Source organism: Lynx rufus, unplaced genomic scaffold, assembly GCF_022079265.1.
Source record: "Lynx rufus isolate CCGP_SWC_20201006 ecotype Redwood Valley unplaced genomic scaffold, mLynRuf1.p SCAF_3, whole genome shotgun sequence".
Classification (NCBI taxonomy): Eukaryota; Metazoa; Chordata; class Mammalia; order Carnivora; family Felidae; genus Lynx; species Lynx rufus.
Window position 1 is genome coordinate 116,987,868 of NW_025814845.1, and position 16,905 is coordinate 117,004,772.

Sequence of the window (16,905 nt, forward strand, 5' to 3'; positions counted from 1 at the left end):
GCTCAGTTGGTTAAGCTTCCAACTCGTGGTTTCGGCTCAGGTCAAGATCTCACAGTTTGTGAGTTTGAGCCCAGAATGGGGCTCTGCACTGACAGCACAGAGCCTGCCTGGGATTCTCTCTGTCCCTCTCTCTCTGCCCGTCCCCTGCTTGCATACTCTGTCTCTCAAAATAAATAAACTTAAGAAATGAAACAAAACAAAAGGACAGGATTTGGAATGCTTCTGGATTGGGGAACACACAGAGATTAGGGGGAAGTGGAGCTCTCAGATTGTGTGGAAGCTTCATGCCTCTTTCTCCATATACTGCCCTATGTTCCATATGACTGTTCCTGAGTTATATTCCCTTATAATAAACCAGTAAGTAAAATGTTTCTCTGAGTGCTGTGAGCTGCTCAAGCAAATTAACCCAACCTGTGGAGGGGTCTTTGGAACCTCTGATCTATGAGAGTAAGTCAGAAGCACAGGTGACAAGTTTCAAGTGGTATCTGCAGTAGTGGATGGATGAGAAGTATTGTAGGACTGAGCCCTGTAGGATCTGACGCTATCTCCAGGTAGATAGTGTCCGAATTGAACGGAACTGCGGGTTACCCAGCTGGTGTCTGAGCATTACTCAGAGGTGTGGGGGAAGAAAAAAAAAAAAGAAAAACCTATACACTGGAATTGATGGCCAGAATTGTACCCATCTCCAGCACTCAAAAAAGCCATTCCTCCTTTACTACCCCTCTATTTGGACAAAACACATTTCATCTAACTGATCCAGCCAGCCCTCCATATCTTTACATCGTATTTTCAATAATGTTTCAATGACCAGTTCTGGCATCGACTTAACAATTACTTTACAGGTAGCAAAGAATTTGATGTGTCCGTATCATGTTGGGATTTGGGGGGCCTACTTCTGCACACCGGAATGTAGAATGCATTCTTTGGTCCAGAGTTTAGAGCAAGGCAAAAGGGCCCACAGCAACCACACAGCTGGATGCAAATAGGCTCATTAAGCGACCCACCTTGAAATAGCCAAAGGCCCTAACTGTCCACTTACAACCAGGCACCATTCTTTTTAAAAAAAAAAAAATTTTTTAATGTTTATATTTATTTTTGAGACAGAGAAAGACAGAGCATGAATGGGGGAGGGGCAGAGAGAGAGGGAGACACAGAATGGGAAGTGGGCTCCAGGCTCTGAGCCATCAGCCCAGAGCCTGACTCGGGGCTCGAACTCTCGGACCACGAGATCGTGACCTGAGCCGAAGTCGGACGCTCAAACGACTGAGCCACCCAGGCACCCCAGAACCAGGCACCCTTCTTATGATTACCAAAAAAGGGACAATTCCGTATGTCCCCATACTCTCTCACTCTGCCCTAGAACTGTGGGCCCTCACCACCACCTGGTCACAGTCTCTCCTTTGCTGTGCTGCCCACTGCTCCCTGGCAGTGTATTCAATAAACTTTTATCTTTTTTATTCGGCCTTAGGTGAATTGTTTCACCGCCCATGCCACCAGCCTTCACCGGATCAGAGCGCCCCACATTTGGTGCTCCCTGCATCATCCTATTGACACAGCCCACACAGAGAGAGGTATTATAGGGAACCAAATAGCACTTGACAGTGTTTGTTTGGGCTTTAGTCCAAGATAGAATAAATGTCAAACTCATTTGGATCCTGTAGGGACTGCAAATAGTAATCTTATATAGTTCACTGGCTTTTATGCTTGGATCCTTTTGCCCAGGAGATTTTTCTGAATGCCATCTTTAAATGGCTAATTTTGTTGCTGTTGTTATTAGCATTCAATAGTCTCTTACCACATTAGCGGCACAGGTAAAACACAAGTGGAATACATCATTATTCCACGCACTATTGCATGGCTTTGGCTCACTGTACCCACTTAAATTACGTGGCTCCTTCTAGAAAATGGCAGGGCATCAGCTTGACATTTCATCCTCCTCCTGAACAACTCCATTCTCTCTCTTTTTTTTAATGTTTATTTATTTTTGAGTCAGAGAAAGCACGAGCAGGGGGACAGGTAGAGAGAGGGAGACAGAGGGTCCGAAGCCAGCTCTATGCTGAGAGCAGCAAGCCCGATGTGGGGCTTGAACTCACAAACCAAGATCATAATCTGAGCCCAAGTTGGATGCTCAACTGACTGAGCCACCCAGGCGCCCTTCACTAACTCCATTCTTATGATCCACTATAATTGAGGCCCCATAGGGTCTTCCACAATTGCATCACCTACAATAGGAGTATTCTTCATGTTCATGCACCAAGATTCTCATTTGGTTACTGGCTTATGACCATTTAAATGTGCACACATTGCCCTGAGGTTAAAAACCTAAGTTCTTCCTGCACTGCCATATATACTGCCCTCAACTTGGCCCCTTGCATGAACTTACCTTGGCATTATTTCACTGGGTTTTTACTCCATAGAGCACATAGTAGCTGACTTTTATATGGCAGTTTCTATGCCACAGGACTTCTCATGGATAAACCAAGAAACTTATCTTTGTTTGTTTGTTTGTTCATTTTTAAGAAACTTGTTTTATTTTGTTGAAAGGGAAGTCATGAGATTCAGACGCTTCAGCAAGAGAAGTGAACTGTGAATTAGTCCTAATGCCAGATGCTACTGGGTCATGGGTGTGTTGTAACTTCTCAGAGGTCCCTCTGAGGACACGAAGTCCATTTTATTTGAGAACTTTGTTGTGCAGCCTCGTATTTATCACAACCTCCTTTTTTTCCCTGTTATTACCCATGCAATATCATAGGTAGTTCAGATTTTCATTTGCTCAAGTTGTGGGGTTTGTTTTCATTAGAGCCCAACATTATGCTGGCAAAATGGCTCTCTAGCGCCATCATTAGGAACTTTTTGAGTAAAAATATCCCAGTGGTCGCCACAAGGCGGCAGTATTATCTACATCTTATTCAAAGCTTCCAATTTGCTTGTATTCTGGCATCAGAAACTTCTAAAATTATCCGTGAATGTATTAGAATCGTAGGGTCTCAAAGCATACTTAGGCCACTGCCCATTATATATTTTTCATAGCTTGCCAAAAAGTTCAGAAAGGTATTGTGCCTTTTTTAATTGGCGGAGTCCTGGAGGGAGAGTTATTTATTATTTACTGTTCATGGAATACCTCTGGTAACCGAAAGTTATGTTGATAAATTTAACTGATTGTGGTAAGTGCTGAATTTTACCTGAGTTAATGAACCATTTGGGTAGTCAGATCTGCCTCTACTTATCTCAAATCTTCTGAGTTCCTTCCTCCAAGGGGGGAATGATCATAATATCATCACTGCAATAAATTAACTTCATTTTGATGGTGATCGTGTCTACATCCAATCTCATCAATTTTGTGGCAGTGAATTGGAGAGGTCAGATGTCTTGGGGAAGGACTCTCAACAGATACTACATTCCTTTTCATGGACAAGCAAACTGTGCTTGATTTCTGAGAGTGGGATCAAGAAGACAGAACCAGCTGAAATGATCACAAAAACTCTCAGTCCCAGTTAGCCTGTTGAACCTCTTACAGTTTTTACAATGTCTGGCACAACAGACGTTTGTTTTGTTATTTATTTATTTATTTATTTATTTAGAGAGGGAGGGGCAGAAAGAGAAGAAGAGAGATTATACTCTGTGCAGTCAGCACCGAGCTCAACATTGGTCTCAATCCCACAACCATAAATAAGATCCTGACTGGAGCCAAAATCAAGAATCAGATGCTTAACCAACTGAGCCACCCAGGCACCCCCAGACGCTTGTTTAAATCATGGAGACTACCTTGTTGAAATCGTAATAGTTAACATGTTGTTTTCCAGAGCCTTCTTTTTTGGTCCTGGGTCGCAGAAGATTAATACAAAGCATTAGTGGAGATTAGCTCTTCTGCTCTCCTTTAGTTACTGAAAGGTGAGATTTTCTGTGTCGTTCAGAATCTGACACTGCCCAATATTTACTACAAAGGAAGGTTTGGGCAATTCTCAGGGCTTTCATTTTGCGTGTCCAATTAAAATTACATGGAGGCAGACTTCTCTGGCTCTTAAAACCTTTTGGCTTTAAGCTGGTAGTGACAAGGACCATCATCATGTCGATTCTAAGTATATATTCAGGTAAAGTCAAGAACTGGATAGTTCTTCCCTTCTTATTTCTTCATCTTTGGCTTCATGGTGATTCTGGTGTTACCTACCCCAACATTTTCATATGCTCCACTTGTCTTTCCAATGCCCTGGAGGCACTATGCTACATATCACACCATCATTCAATAATCCCCCAAAAGTATTCCACTATCCTCTGCCACTTGACATTAACAATATCAAGCAATCTCAGACCTGCTACCAGGGCCCAAATGAAGATTTCTTGACCCTCAAGTTAATTGTCATTTTCTCCCACAACCTTAATAGATGAATTAAAATCACCATCCTGTGTTAAACACACCTCTCTTCCCTATTTCTCTTTAGCATCATTGGCTTTAAACTCTTCCAGGCTGGGATCATTGGAGCTGATCTGATAGGTTAACTTAGGTGAGGTGGATGCAGGGCTGGAGTAGATTTCCCTCATCTCAACTATCACTACCAAACGTGCTACTGAACCCCTTGTACATCGTTTCCTGCTTCTCTATTCCAATTTCCTGCTTCTCTATTCCCTCTCACCCTCTCTTCTTTTTAAAAACAATCATACAAATCATTTGACCTGATTAAATGTTTATTTCCTTTGTCCTGGTTACCATTTTCACTCCAGTGCATTAGCTTACTTGTGAATAGTTTAAACTTTCTTTTCATTGGTAAAGCTCATTACCGGTAGCTAGGGGAAACAATCTGCTTTGGCATTCTGTGTATTTCCTAGTTCTCCCACTAAAAGAATCCGATGGTAAACCATATACATGTGAGGTGTTTCCTCTCATTACAGTGTCTAAAATAGTATTTAAAATAGTTTTAGAAAAAAATAGTTTTAGGGAAGTACAACATAAATCATAAAACCTTAACATTTTTAATGCTTCCACAGAGATAATCCATTTCACTGTTAGTGAAAGGAATAAATAATTTTCCTTCTCACTATAAATTTGCTGTATTACAGACCTCACATACTCCAAAAGGGGGTATTTAATTTGATATTAAATACCAAAAGGGGATATTTGAGTCCTTTATGAATCAAATACTGAACACTGCAACAAGTTGTTAACAGTCATGCCAAACAACATGTCCATTAAGCAATTTGTAAAATTTTTTTATGTTTATTTACTTTTGAGAAGAGAGAGAGAGACCGAGATGGAGCATGAGCTGGGGAGGGGTAAAGAGACGGAGAGACAGAATCCGAAGCAGGCTCCAGGCTCTGAGCTGCCAGCACAGAGCCCTACGCGGTGCTGGAACTCATGAGCCGTGAGTTCATGACCTGAGCTGAAGTCAGCCACTCAACTGACTGAGCCACCCAGGTGCCCCATGCAATTTCTAAAATTAATAGTGCTTGATTGTTTAGTCTGAGAATCCAAGAAAACAGGGATTCCTCAGTACTACTCAAAAATATAACCAAACATCATTACACTGAGGCCTTTGTTTTCCATGTAGGTGATTTGATAGGGCCAGCTAGAGCACACAGGTTAGTTCAGAGACCTAGGTAGGTTCCACCTTCTCCTTAAAGCCAGAATTCTAATCTCAGGACTTAAATACCATTTAGCCAGAAAACCAAAGAGAATAAGAGAGAGAGAAGGCCAATCTTCCCTGAGAGATAAGAAGGGCTTCATATATCTGCCAGTTATATGCAAATCAATTAGTGGAAAAGAGGAGAGGCAATCATATGCACATGACATTTTAACATAAAATGACCTTGCTTCCAATAAATGCAGTTCGATCAACTTTTCAGGTTCTAACCAAACAGGTTACCATTACTTTCTCTTAGAGAAAAACATGGACAGAAGTGGGCCATGGGCAGCGTGGAGACAAGGCGAGAGTTCCTCTGTACTCCCGACTCTCAGCATAGCAAATTTAAAAGGTAAAAAGATTATATATAATTGCACCACAGGATTATTTCACTTTAAATCATATAAAGGTCTTGTGTAATAATTGGAAGACCCTTGAAATAGAAATTTGTTTCTATTTCTTAACTTGCCAAATTGGCTGTGTACTTTGCCTTTCTGAATCTTTTTTATGTACAATAAGAAGTGTTCACTGAGATGATCTCTAAGTTACCTTCAAGATCAAAGATTCTAGGGGCGCCTGTGTGGCTCAGTTGGTTAAGCGACCGACTTCGGCTCAGGTCATGTTCTCGCGGTTCGTGAGTTCAAGCCCCGCGTCAGGCTCTGTGCTGATAGCTCAGAGCCTGGAGCCTGTTTCAGATTCTGTGTCTTCCTCTCTCTCTGACCCTCCCCCGTTCATACTCTGTCTCTCTCTGTCTCAAAAATAAACGTTAAAAAAAAAAACTCATTAAAAAAAATCAAAGATTCTGTGATTTTATTATTATAGTAGATGGTCAAATTTCATTACCAAATTGTTGGTTGCTTTTATGGAGCAGGGATGATGGCTCAACCTTCACATATCTAATTTTCTACAATTTAGTACTTTTTAAAAAATATGTTGATTTAAGTGTGGAAAAGTGTGTATTGCTGCTTCAATTTGTGTTAACAAGGGGCTGCAGGGACTATACAAATATCACTTGCGTAAAACATTCCTGGAGGTATAAACAAAAAACTGGCTGCTTTTGAGAAAAGGGGTTGAGGGATTAGGAGTTGTGGGTAGGTCGGGGTAAGTCATTTCTTAATGGAAGTTGTCCTTTGAACTTATATTCTACTCTCCCCTTGTCCTTTCTCCTCCGGCCACTCTGGCCTTCTTGCTATTCCTCAAATGTATGAAGTATGCTCCTCGCTCAGGGCCTTTGCACTTGCATTTCTAGTGCCTGGAATATTCCTCCTACAGAAACTCAGGTTTAGGACAAAGTTCAAATTCCTTTTCTCAACATACAGAGCTCTCCTTTTTTGCCATGCATTAGCCATGGGCAAGTCATTAAACGTAAATCCTGTTTCCTCTTCTATAAAGTAGGACTATTAATAATCTCTTCGCAAGATTAAGATTACACGTAGGTGAAAGCGCTTTTGTAACCTTGGTGCTCTGAAAGTTACCAAAAGTACGCTGTTTCTTCCGTGCTTGGAGTCTAGGGGTAGTACAGTTTCAATCAGCGGAAATGACCTAGGTTTAAGGCGAGAAAAACCTCCAGAGCTGCACTTTGAGACCAACCTTTGACGCCGGGTTAGCCTCCAGGTAGCCGTTGCCAGGGAAACCGTTGGGAGTCCGTAGAACAAGAGCACGCGCGCCTGCTATTCAGCGCTACCTCCTTTTAGCGTTAGCAATTGGTGGAGCTCGGGCCAATCGTAGTGGCCGGAGGGGCGGGGGCGGGCAGGGTCCCGGGAAAGGCGTTCTCGCGGCCTCGCTCCCCCACTTCCGGGTCGCGGTGCTTGCAGGGAGTGCTCCGTGGGTAGCGTCGTTTCCGTTGCCGGCTGTTTGCAGTTGGGGAAACCGAGGCAGCTCCAGCTTTCCCCCTAGTTCTTCCGCTCCTGTGAGGTGGCTGCTGTTTCTTTTCCTCTCGCCCCGTGCTGCTTCGGTGCGGCTGCGCTGAGGGCGCGCGGGCTAGTTGAGACCCTCGGTGTCCTAACGAAAACCGTGGGGCGTCCAGGCCGGCGGGGCTTTGTGCGAGCCGTACCTTCCCACTCGCGGCCAGCGCGCGACCTGGGCTCGGCCAGGCTCCGGAAGGGGGGGCTCCGCGCAGCCACTCCCCGAGGTCTGGGGAGCTCAGGCGCCTCGAAGCTTGTGTTCCCTGCGCTTGGCAGTTCTTGTTTCTTTTGTCCTATTGAGCGCGGACTAGATAGAGTCATTTTAGAGTAACAGTTCAGCCGATCTCTGATGATGGGCGCTGCTTCTGCACTGGCCTGCGGGGATTTCAAATTTGACAGCCCCCTCAGACCGTAGTCTAGAGATGATGTATCTAGGGAATGTTGAAGACAGGAAGGAGATAAGCGTTTTTATTTTAAAGTAACTCCTCACTTGTATTCCCCCCACCCCCGCTTCATTTAGAAGCTCAAGATTTTTCTAATGGCATAAAGATTCATTTCTGTTGAGGGTGTAGTTTGTTACTTTTCTTAGTGTTTCTGCCCTTCTCCTGTTGAATGGAAAATCAACAATTATTAGCCAGGGTGCGATCTACTTTGTGTTCAACTTATATACTTCAATTTGTAAGCCATATGTAGTGGGTTTTTTTTGCTGGAATCTCCTTGACTGTGGGACAGATGTAACTGGAATTATACATAGGGGTTAAAAGAACTCTTCCTTTTACAAACGATTCTGATATAAGGCATGTTTGATATAATTGTTGCTAAGTTGGGCCCCTTTTGTTCTTGAACTGTTGAGCCCCATTTTCAAAGATGAGAACATAGGGAACTGAGAACTTGAATCTAAGTAAGTAGTTTGATTTTTACAGTTAATTCCTAAAAAGTGATAAATTGGCCATTTGACCATCCGTCATTTAATTGATCTAAATGGTATTTATTACTTCTGTCTTTGTTTTCGTACATGCCTAAATAACTGCTACAAAGTAGACCCAGTGGAAAAGCATGATAGGTATAACTTGGGATTTGATGAGTTGGATAAACTGTAATTTTTTTTCCTTTTTAAAATCTAATTCAAGGTCATTAAATCTGTCATATATTTCCTTCTCCAGGAAAAAAATGTTTATTTCTTTGTGGGAGTTCTTCTATGGGCACTTTTTTCGATTTTGGATGAAATGGCTCTTACGGCAGATGACCGGAAAGTGTGAATTGCAGCGAATTTTTGATACCTATGTAGGTGCACAAAGGACACACAGGATAGGTAATGTTATTTGAAAAAGGGTGATTAACTCTGAGTGAATATTTTTTCTCAGTATTCATAGTGGCAGTTGCACTCATTGTGTATCCTGATCAAGAAACTTAGTTTTTAATCTTTGAAATCTAGCTTTGAATGATTTCTGCTCTAAAACTATATTATGATTTTGTAGGAAAAGAAACATTATTATTTAATTCCACATCTGTGCAAAGAATGATCTTGGCTCATAAAATTCATCAGTTATACCTTAGATTATAGTTGCAACCTGTTTTCCAGAGAAAAATTTCTGTATTTCTATGCCCTTTGAAATTTTTACTTACCTGGTGGGGAAGACTGGTGTCTGAATCTGGATCCACTTTTATATTCATCATCTTTCATCAGTCTTTTAGTGTCTTATGTAATTCATGAAAGAACAGTAACAGGTATCTAGTGATCCCTGGTAGAGATTATTGCACTCAAAGTCTGCACTGTCCAGTGTTGTAGCCAGCAGCCACATGTGGTTATTGAGCACTTAAAATGTGATTAGTCTGAATTAAGATGTGCAGAAATATATAATATACACTGGGTTTCAAAGACTTTACATGAAAAAGGAATGTAGAAAAACCTCATTAATATATGTTGAAATGATAATGTTTTGGATATATTGGGTTAAAATATATAAAATTGTGTGTGTTTTATTCTAATGTGGCTACTAGAAAATTTTTAAAGTACACATGTGGCTCACATTTTGCCTTGCATTAGATTTCTGTTGAACAGTGGTGCTCTATTACCTTCTAAAATTCATCAGCTTTCAGTGGTTAATTGAAATTATTGCTTTAAATTAGAACACAGAGGAGTGAGAAATTTGGTTGAGGTCATCACTCTTTGACCAGAGTAAGGGAGATCAGGAATTGGTTACAGTTCATGTTCACTGTGTTCAAGGGAAAATCATGACTTAACCAAACCCTCCTTTGTGTTGAACAGCGTGCTTCAAGGAAGAAATTCACCCCTGTGAGATCTGGGGGTGGGTGTTGGTATCCAAGACAACTTGGGAAGAATGAGAGATATAAGGAGGGAGTGAGTAAGCCTCAGGGCAGCTGGATGATTGAAGTTTAATTACTTCCCTAGTTTTTTCACAATTTTGTGGCTGACTTCAATTACTGCCTGCTCTTTTGATTTGCCCTTTTGGCTGCTCTAAGAAGAACAAAGTACTTCTTGATGAGAAATCTTAACAGTAGTGGTTTATGTTCTGTAGTATGGGGGAAGAACATGTTAAGGCATTAATTTGTAGCAAAACTATTTGTCTTGAATTTTTCAAATTGCTGAGAATAAAGAGACTGTTAGTACATGTACCAGAAAAAAAATGTTAAATAGTCTAGTAAAAATGGTCTGGTCATTCTTTTTTTTTTTTTTATTAAATTTTTTTTTTTTTTTCCACGTTTATTTATTTTTGGGACAGAGAGAGACAGAGCATGAACGGGGGAGGGGCAGAGAGAGAGGGAGACACAGAATCGGAAACAGGCTCCAGGCTCTGAGCCATCAGCCCAGAGCCCGACGCGGGGCTCGAACTCACGGACCGTGAGATCGTGACCTGGCTGAAGTCGGACGCTTAACCGACTGCGCCACCCAGGCGCCCCTGGTCTGGTCATTCTTAAAAGACAAGAATGGAAAAGCTATTTTTTTATTTGTCTGTTAGAAGATAGTTAGCCAAATAATCTCTTATTTTTGCCCCTTCGTTGTTGTATGATTCACTTGCTAGTTCCTCAAATCTAAATGCCTACTCCATAAGGCTAACAAATGAAAAAAAAAATGTAGTAGAGAGCACTTTCCTTATATAGTATTTAGATGAGTTCCTGGGACCCAAGCTATTGTGAGGCAGCCATGAATGAATTGCAGTGGTTAGTAGACACTTGGCAGTTTGCATAGAAACAGATGACCCTGGGGAAATTAGGACAGTCCCACCTCTTTGGCTCTGGTGTGTTGTGTTGGGTTGAGACTCTTGGAATCATATCTAGTTATCTATAAGGATAATTTTTAAAAATTTTTCCTGTGTTATTCATGTGGAAATTACATCTTCTAAACTATTAACTTATTGCTGGCTTGATATTTATACTGTTTTTTATAAAGTAATTCACAAACAGCATTTAAATGGTAACATTCTTTTTTTTTTTTTTTCTTTATTTCAGAAAATTCCTTGACCTACTCCAAGAATAAGGTAGGATTATCTCAAGCTGGTAATTTTAGAAAACTTTTTCTTTAAAATAATACCTCAGTTTTTGAATTAATTATTTTTTTATGTTCTACAAGTCTTTGCTGTAAAGAGTATTGCATGAAATTTCCCACTTTTTTAAAAGTAAATGTCTCACAGTTGTGAGATCGAGCCCCCTGTGGGGCTCCTCATTGACCTGGACCCTACTTAAGATTCTCTCTCCCTCTCCCTCTGCCCCTCCCTTGCTCTCATACTCTCTCTTTCTTTCAAAAAGAGAGGTAATATTTTATTTTTGAAACATTTTCTTTATGTTGGTGTGCTACTTGTGCACAAAGAAGGTATTTGAATAATTTGTCTTTATCTGAGGTTTTGCTTGTTTATTTTGCCTCAAAACTTGATAGCCTTTGGAAAAGCAAGTTCTCAAGAGAAAAACCTCATAAACTGTGTTTTTGGGATAGATTCTTATGTGAGAGATAAAGCAAACGATTTTGGATAGTTATAAAAAACTGTATCATGTGTCTTTTGATCTAAAATAAGTCATACCTCATGCTATTCATTAGTTAGCTTCTGCTGTGTAACAAACTTATAAAATCTCAGGGGCATATATAATAATACATTGTTTATTTCTTGCTCATGGTCTGTGGGCCAACTGGAGAGGCTCTTCAAGTTGGTACCAAGTTCAGATCTGTTACAATTGTGTCGTTATGAAACCCAGGTTGAAAATGCAGTAGATACCTGGAGAATGTTCTTCTTGCAGTAGGTCATTATTTGTCCAACCACACAGACATGTCTGTCATGTCTATTAACATCTCATTTGCTAAAGTAAGTTACATAGCCAAACCCAAATCAAGGAGTAGAGAAATACACTATGCTCGCTATAAAGCCATGGTAAACATGTGAGTACATAATTTAATTATAGGGGAGTGAAAAATTGGGACCAGTAATTCAATCTACTGCATGCTGTTCTCTTCTATAGTAGTTCACAGTTTTTTCTATATATGTATACATATACGTATATATGTATGTATATGTATTACTCGGTGTGACAAAGGTAGAGTATGGGTCATTTAGATCATTGTTTGAAATCCCGTAGGAGATCACAGCCAGCATTAACAACAAAAGGGATAGAATAGAATAGAATTAGAAAACATTGGTCATAATAAGGTTAAATGCTGTTTTATGAAATTTTAATATTCATTATCTGTGTGTGTGCATCTGTTTATATTTTAGATATCCATGGGTATGTTTGTACTTGGTCATGATGTACAATGTGGATAAAAAAGAGTCAAAAACTGTCGACTTACTGTTGTCTAGTGATATTGATATGAGTTACTAATTCATACCAGAGAGTAAACGGACATTGTTGAATATTGCAAGCATATCAGTTATGTTCGGGAAAGTAACCTATAAAATAAGTGTTTTACTGATTAGTTATCATCTTTTTCTATTAATGGTCAAGGTAAGAAAAGCTCATGTACATGAATATATATTGGGGAACAAGAGTCTGGAGTCCTACTCTTTTATTCCAAATCCTAGAGAGATTAATATTCTTCGTCTTTTTTAATGAGAATGTAAGGATCTAAAAAGTTAATAAGTTGTTGGTTCTAAAAATTTATTTTTACCTTATACACCCATATGGTTCCTTCCATTAATTGAAACTTAGGATACAATTTCACAAAGTAACTATCAAAAATTGTGGAAGAACCTCAAGAGGAATTCTGAAACTAGCTGCTCAGTGTCACCATGTGTAACTATTGTTACTATAACTGTAACAACAGTTTTGGTCACAGATTTTACTAATGGGATTTTATGTGTAGTAAAATTATGCCAAATTTATGTGGGACCATACATAAGATTTTACTTTTTAAGAACTCTAGTGCCTTGGCCGAATCTTTGACCAAAGATTTGAGCAGTGCCATATATTCAGCATTCCACCAGGGTCTTTGCAATATACGAAAGAAATAAAAACCAATGTTGAATATACTTATGAATAGGCAATTTGTGAAAGTATAGATAAATAGAGGCTGAAGTGTTTGGGAACTTTAAGGTAGGGGTAATGAGTTAAAGAGCAGTACAATGTTTATTATTTTTTTATCTGATATACTGACTCTGAAAAGTCCTTTTGAAATGTAAACATTTGTGTTGTTACAGTTTTATTATTAAAAAGTATAGATTGCTAATAGTGTTATGTAGGGCATACTAAAAAAAAGGATGGGTGGTGAACAAATGTAGTTACTGAATTATATATCATAGAAGCTTTGTTTTCTTGAAGTTTGAAATCTAAAATAAACTTGTCAATAAACAAATGGAGGAAGCCTCATCAATTTAAACATACCATTTCTGGTATGTATTGCATCTCACATATTTCCAATTACTTTGTAGAGTAAAATCAAATTCTGATTTTGTGATATTTCTACTAACCTGATCTACTTTTTTATGTACATGAGAAAAGTCTGGGTTCAAATCCTGATTTTATCACTTGCTAGTTGTTTGACTTTTGTGTAAGTTACTTATTTTCTCATTGTAAAAGGAGGTGTGAATGCCCAAGTGATTGTTTTAGGTTAGGAGATATTAATATGAAAGCAGTCTAAGAGAATGCCTAGTACACGATAAGTATCCAACAAATAGTAATTATTGGTAATATTAATGGGATTAAACCAATATACACTACAAGATTTTGAGAACTTTAAAATATTCATGAAAGCTTCTTAGGTATTTAAATTCTCAACATTACTGATGATTGCTGTGAATAAAAGTGATTTTAATCTAAGGCCAGTTTCTTAAAGCAGTGATAGAATGGTCCTGTTGGGTTGTGAACTATTTCATAGTGGAAATTCTTTTCTTGACTATTAAAAATTGAGTCTCATTTGCTGGTATTTTAGGCTAAGGACTACTTATTAATTATATATTAAGATTTATTAAACTTTGGGATTTATAAATGAAAATGGAAACTTTATTAGAATTTGAGGAGTCTAATTCAGTATTCTGCTAAGAAGCATGGCTGCTGTGGAATGTATGGTAATGTTACAAAACTTCACTGTACTAATGCATATACAAGTATTTGAAATATTTGAAATTTAGGAAAAGAACACTTTGTCAGTCTAATAGTGTTTTTAACTGGCTGCGTTTGTTTCAATTGCAGCTGCTGTCTTAGCTTTTAAATAATAATAACATTCTAGCTGTGGAATAATAAATTAGTTTTATGGCATCAGTTTAGTCGCCTGTGGGTCATTGCTGTAGTGATGTGTATTTGCATATTTTTTGGTCTCTAATTTTGCAAAAGCTAGACTTTAAGTACCCAACCTTTAAGTATATAACTACATAGGCATGGTGTTTCAAAAACGAGATGTTCACACACTGTATACAAACACAAATGTATGTATAATCTCCCCAAATTTGCTTGCATAGTGAAACTTACTGTTGATATTTGCTGCCTATGAATATGTGTTAATCATGTAATTTGTAATCTATCAAGGCAGGTATAATAAAAAAGACTATATTACTTTAATGTTCATTTAATGTTTTATAATAAAATCATGTATAAGCATATATATCTTTTCTTACAAAATATATGATAAGTGATTCATATTTGTTGTTCTTATACCGTCACCTGCTTTTTCTTTAGTAAAAAGTAAATGATATTGGGAAAATAGTCTTTGGGTGCTTACATGGTTTGAGGTTAAAAAAGAAAATTTTAGAATTGCTGACCTCAGAAATTCTCTGAGTACTATATATTCCAGTATGGAATATACCTTCAAAATGGTGGGGTACATAAGAACTAGAAAACATTGTAATGTTTTATATTTATCCTCCATCCAGGCTGCTATTTTGTTTTTGATGGGGAAGCAGACCTACCAAAAAGGTAGAGAATAAGCCAGGGATTGACAGATGGATAAAAAAGTAAGACCCAATTAACTGAATATTGTTTCAAGAAATATACTCTAAACATAAAGACACAAACAAATAGAAAACAAAAGGATACACCATGCAGACAAGCATAAAAAAGCTGTTGTGTCTTTGTTTCAGAAAATATAAACTTGGAATATTACCAGTGACTAAATACTTTTTTGTATTGATAAAAGGGTTAATTTATCAAGAAATACAACATATTAAGTGTATGCACTTATTAACAAAGCTGCCAAATACTTGAAGAAAAATTGACTCAAAGGGAGAAGTAGATGAATCAACAATTGTAGCTGGAAATACCTCTCAATACTTGATGGTACAAAAAGACAAAAAAAAATCAGAAGGGATATTTACCATTTGAACAATACTTTTAACCATCTTGATCTAAATGACATTTATAGTCAACATGCAAATGCAAAATGCACATTCTCAAGTACACATGGAATATTTATATAGACACATCAATATGTGAGTCTTTAAGTCTCAATAAGTTTCAAAGGTTTGAACTTATACAGAGTATGTTTTCTGTCTCCCATAGTACTAACTTAGAAGTAAGAAAAATATGACATCTAGAAAATTCCCAAGTATCTGGAAGATAACCCGTGAATTAGAAAAGAACTCACAAGGGAAATTTAAAAAAAAAGAAACAAAACTGAACTCAGTGATAATGAAAACACAACATATCAAAATGTAGAGTGTACCTAAACAGCTTTTAAAGGCCTTAAATCAATGATCTATGTTTATGCCTTAAACCAGAAGAGAGCAAATTAAACCCAAAGTAAGGAAAAGAAAGGATATAATTAAAAGATAAAAAATTAATAAAATGGTAAACAGACAAAAGTAGGAAATAACAAACTCAAAAACTGATTCTTTGAAAAGATTTGATTCTCAGTAATATTAATAATCCTCTAGGAACATTGATCAAGAAAGAGAGGAAACCCAAATTACCAATATCAGGAATGATAGAGGAGACATCAAACTACAGTCATTAAAAGTATAAGGGGATGCTATGAATTTATCCCAGTAAATTCTGTAGCTTAGATGAAAGGGACAAAGTCCTTGAAAAACACAATTTATCAAAACTAACACAAAAAGAAATTTAAAAATATAAATAGCCATATACTTAACAAATGGAACTTATAATCTAAAAGTATTGCACTAAAAACTCTCCTTCACTAGTGAACTCTTATTAAACATTTAAGAAGAAATAATACCACTATTACATAAACTCCTAGAAAATCAAGTAGGAAGAAACACATTTTGTGAAGCCAGTATGACCCTGATAACTAAAACCAGACAAAGACAGTATACTAAATAAAAATTACAAATCAATATCCTTCATGAATACAGATGTAGAAATTCTTCATTAGCAAATTCATCCTGGTAATGCATAAAAAGGATATTACATCATGATTGAGTTTTCAAAATCCATGAATATAATTCACCACATTAACAAAATAAATGAGAAAAATAAGATCATTTCAATAGATACTAAACTATTTTAGTATTTAGACAGAACTCAATACCCATTTTTGATTAGAAAGCTAAACTAACTAGGAATAGGAGATTCTTCATCCTAATAAAGGCCATCTGTGAAAAACATGCAACTAACATGATACATAGTACTGGAATATTGAATGCTCCCACATCAAATGGGGAAAAAGCCCAGGATAGTTACTCTCTGATTTTATTCAGTATTGTGGAGGAGGTCCTAGGTAGTCCAGTAAGGAAAAGAAATCTAAAACATATGATTAAAGAGAAAGAAAGAAAACTGTCATTATTAACAGGTGGAAGAGTTTGTGAGTGCAGAGAACCCTAAGAAATCTACAAAAACTACTAGCATTATTAATAAATGAATTTAGCAATGTCTCAGGACACTGTGTTTCTATAAGTTAGCAACAAACTTTTGGAAAACAAAACAATACCACTTACAATAGCATTTAGAAACAAAGTACTCAATGATAAATTTAATGAAAACTACACAAG

At 37.8% G+C, this 16,905-nt stretch overlaps 1 protein-coding gene across 1 annotated transcript in view; it reads left to right on the forward strand.

Moving 5' to 3' along the window:
* The first annotated feature begins 7,457 nt into the window (after positions 1 to 7,457).
* The window catches only part of ELMOD2 (ELMO domain containing 2), a 28,782-nt gene continuing 19,334 nt past the window's right edge, over positions 7,458 to 16,905 (forward strand). Inside the window, exons 1-3 of the mRNA XM_047091941.1 lie at positions 7,458 to 7,529; positions 8,683 to 8,831; positions 10,991 to 11,019. Of these exons, the coding sequence (XP_046947897.1) occupies positions 8,690 to 8,831; positions 10,991 to 11,019 (171 nt within the window). The 5' untranslated portion in view covers positions 7,458 to 7,529; positions 8,683 to 8,689. The remainder of the gene's footprint in view (positions 7,530 to 8,682; positions 8,832 to 10,990; positions 11,020 to 16,905) is intronic.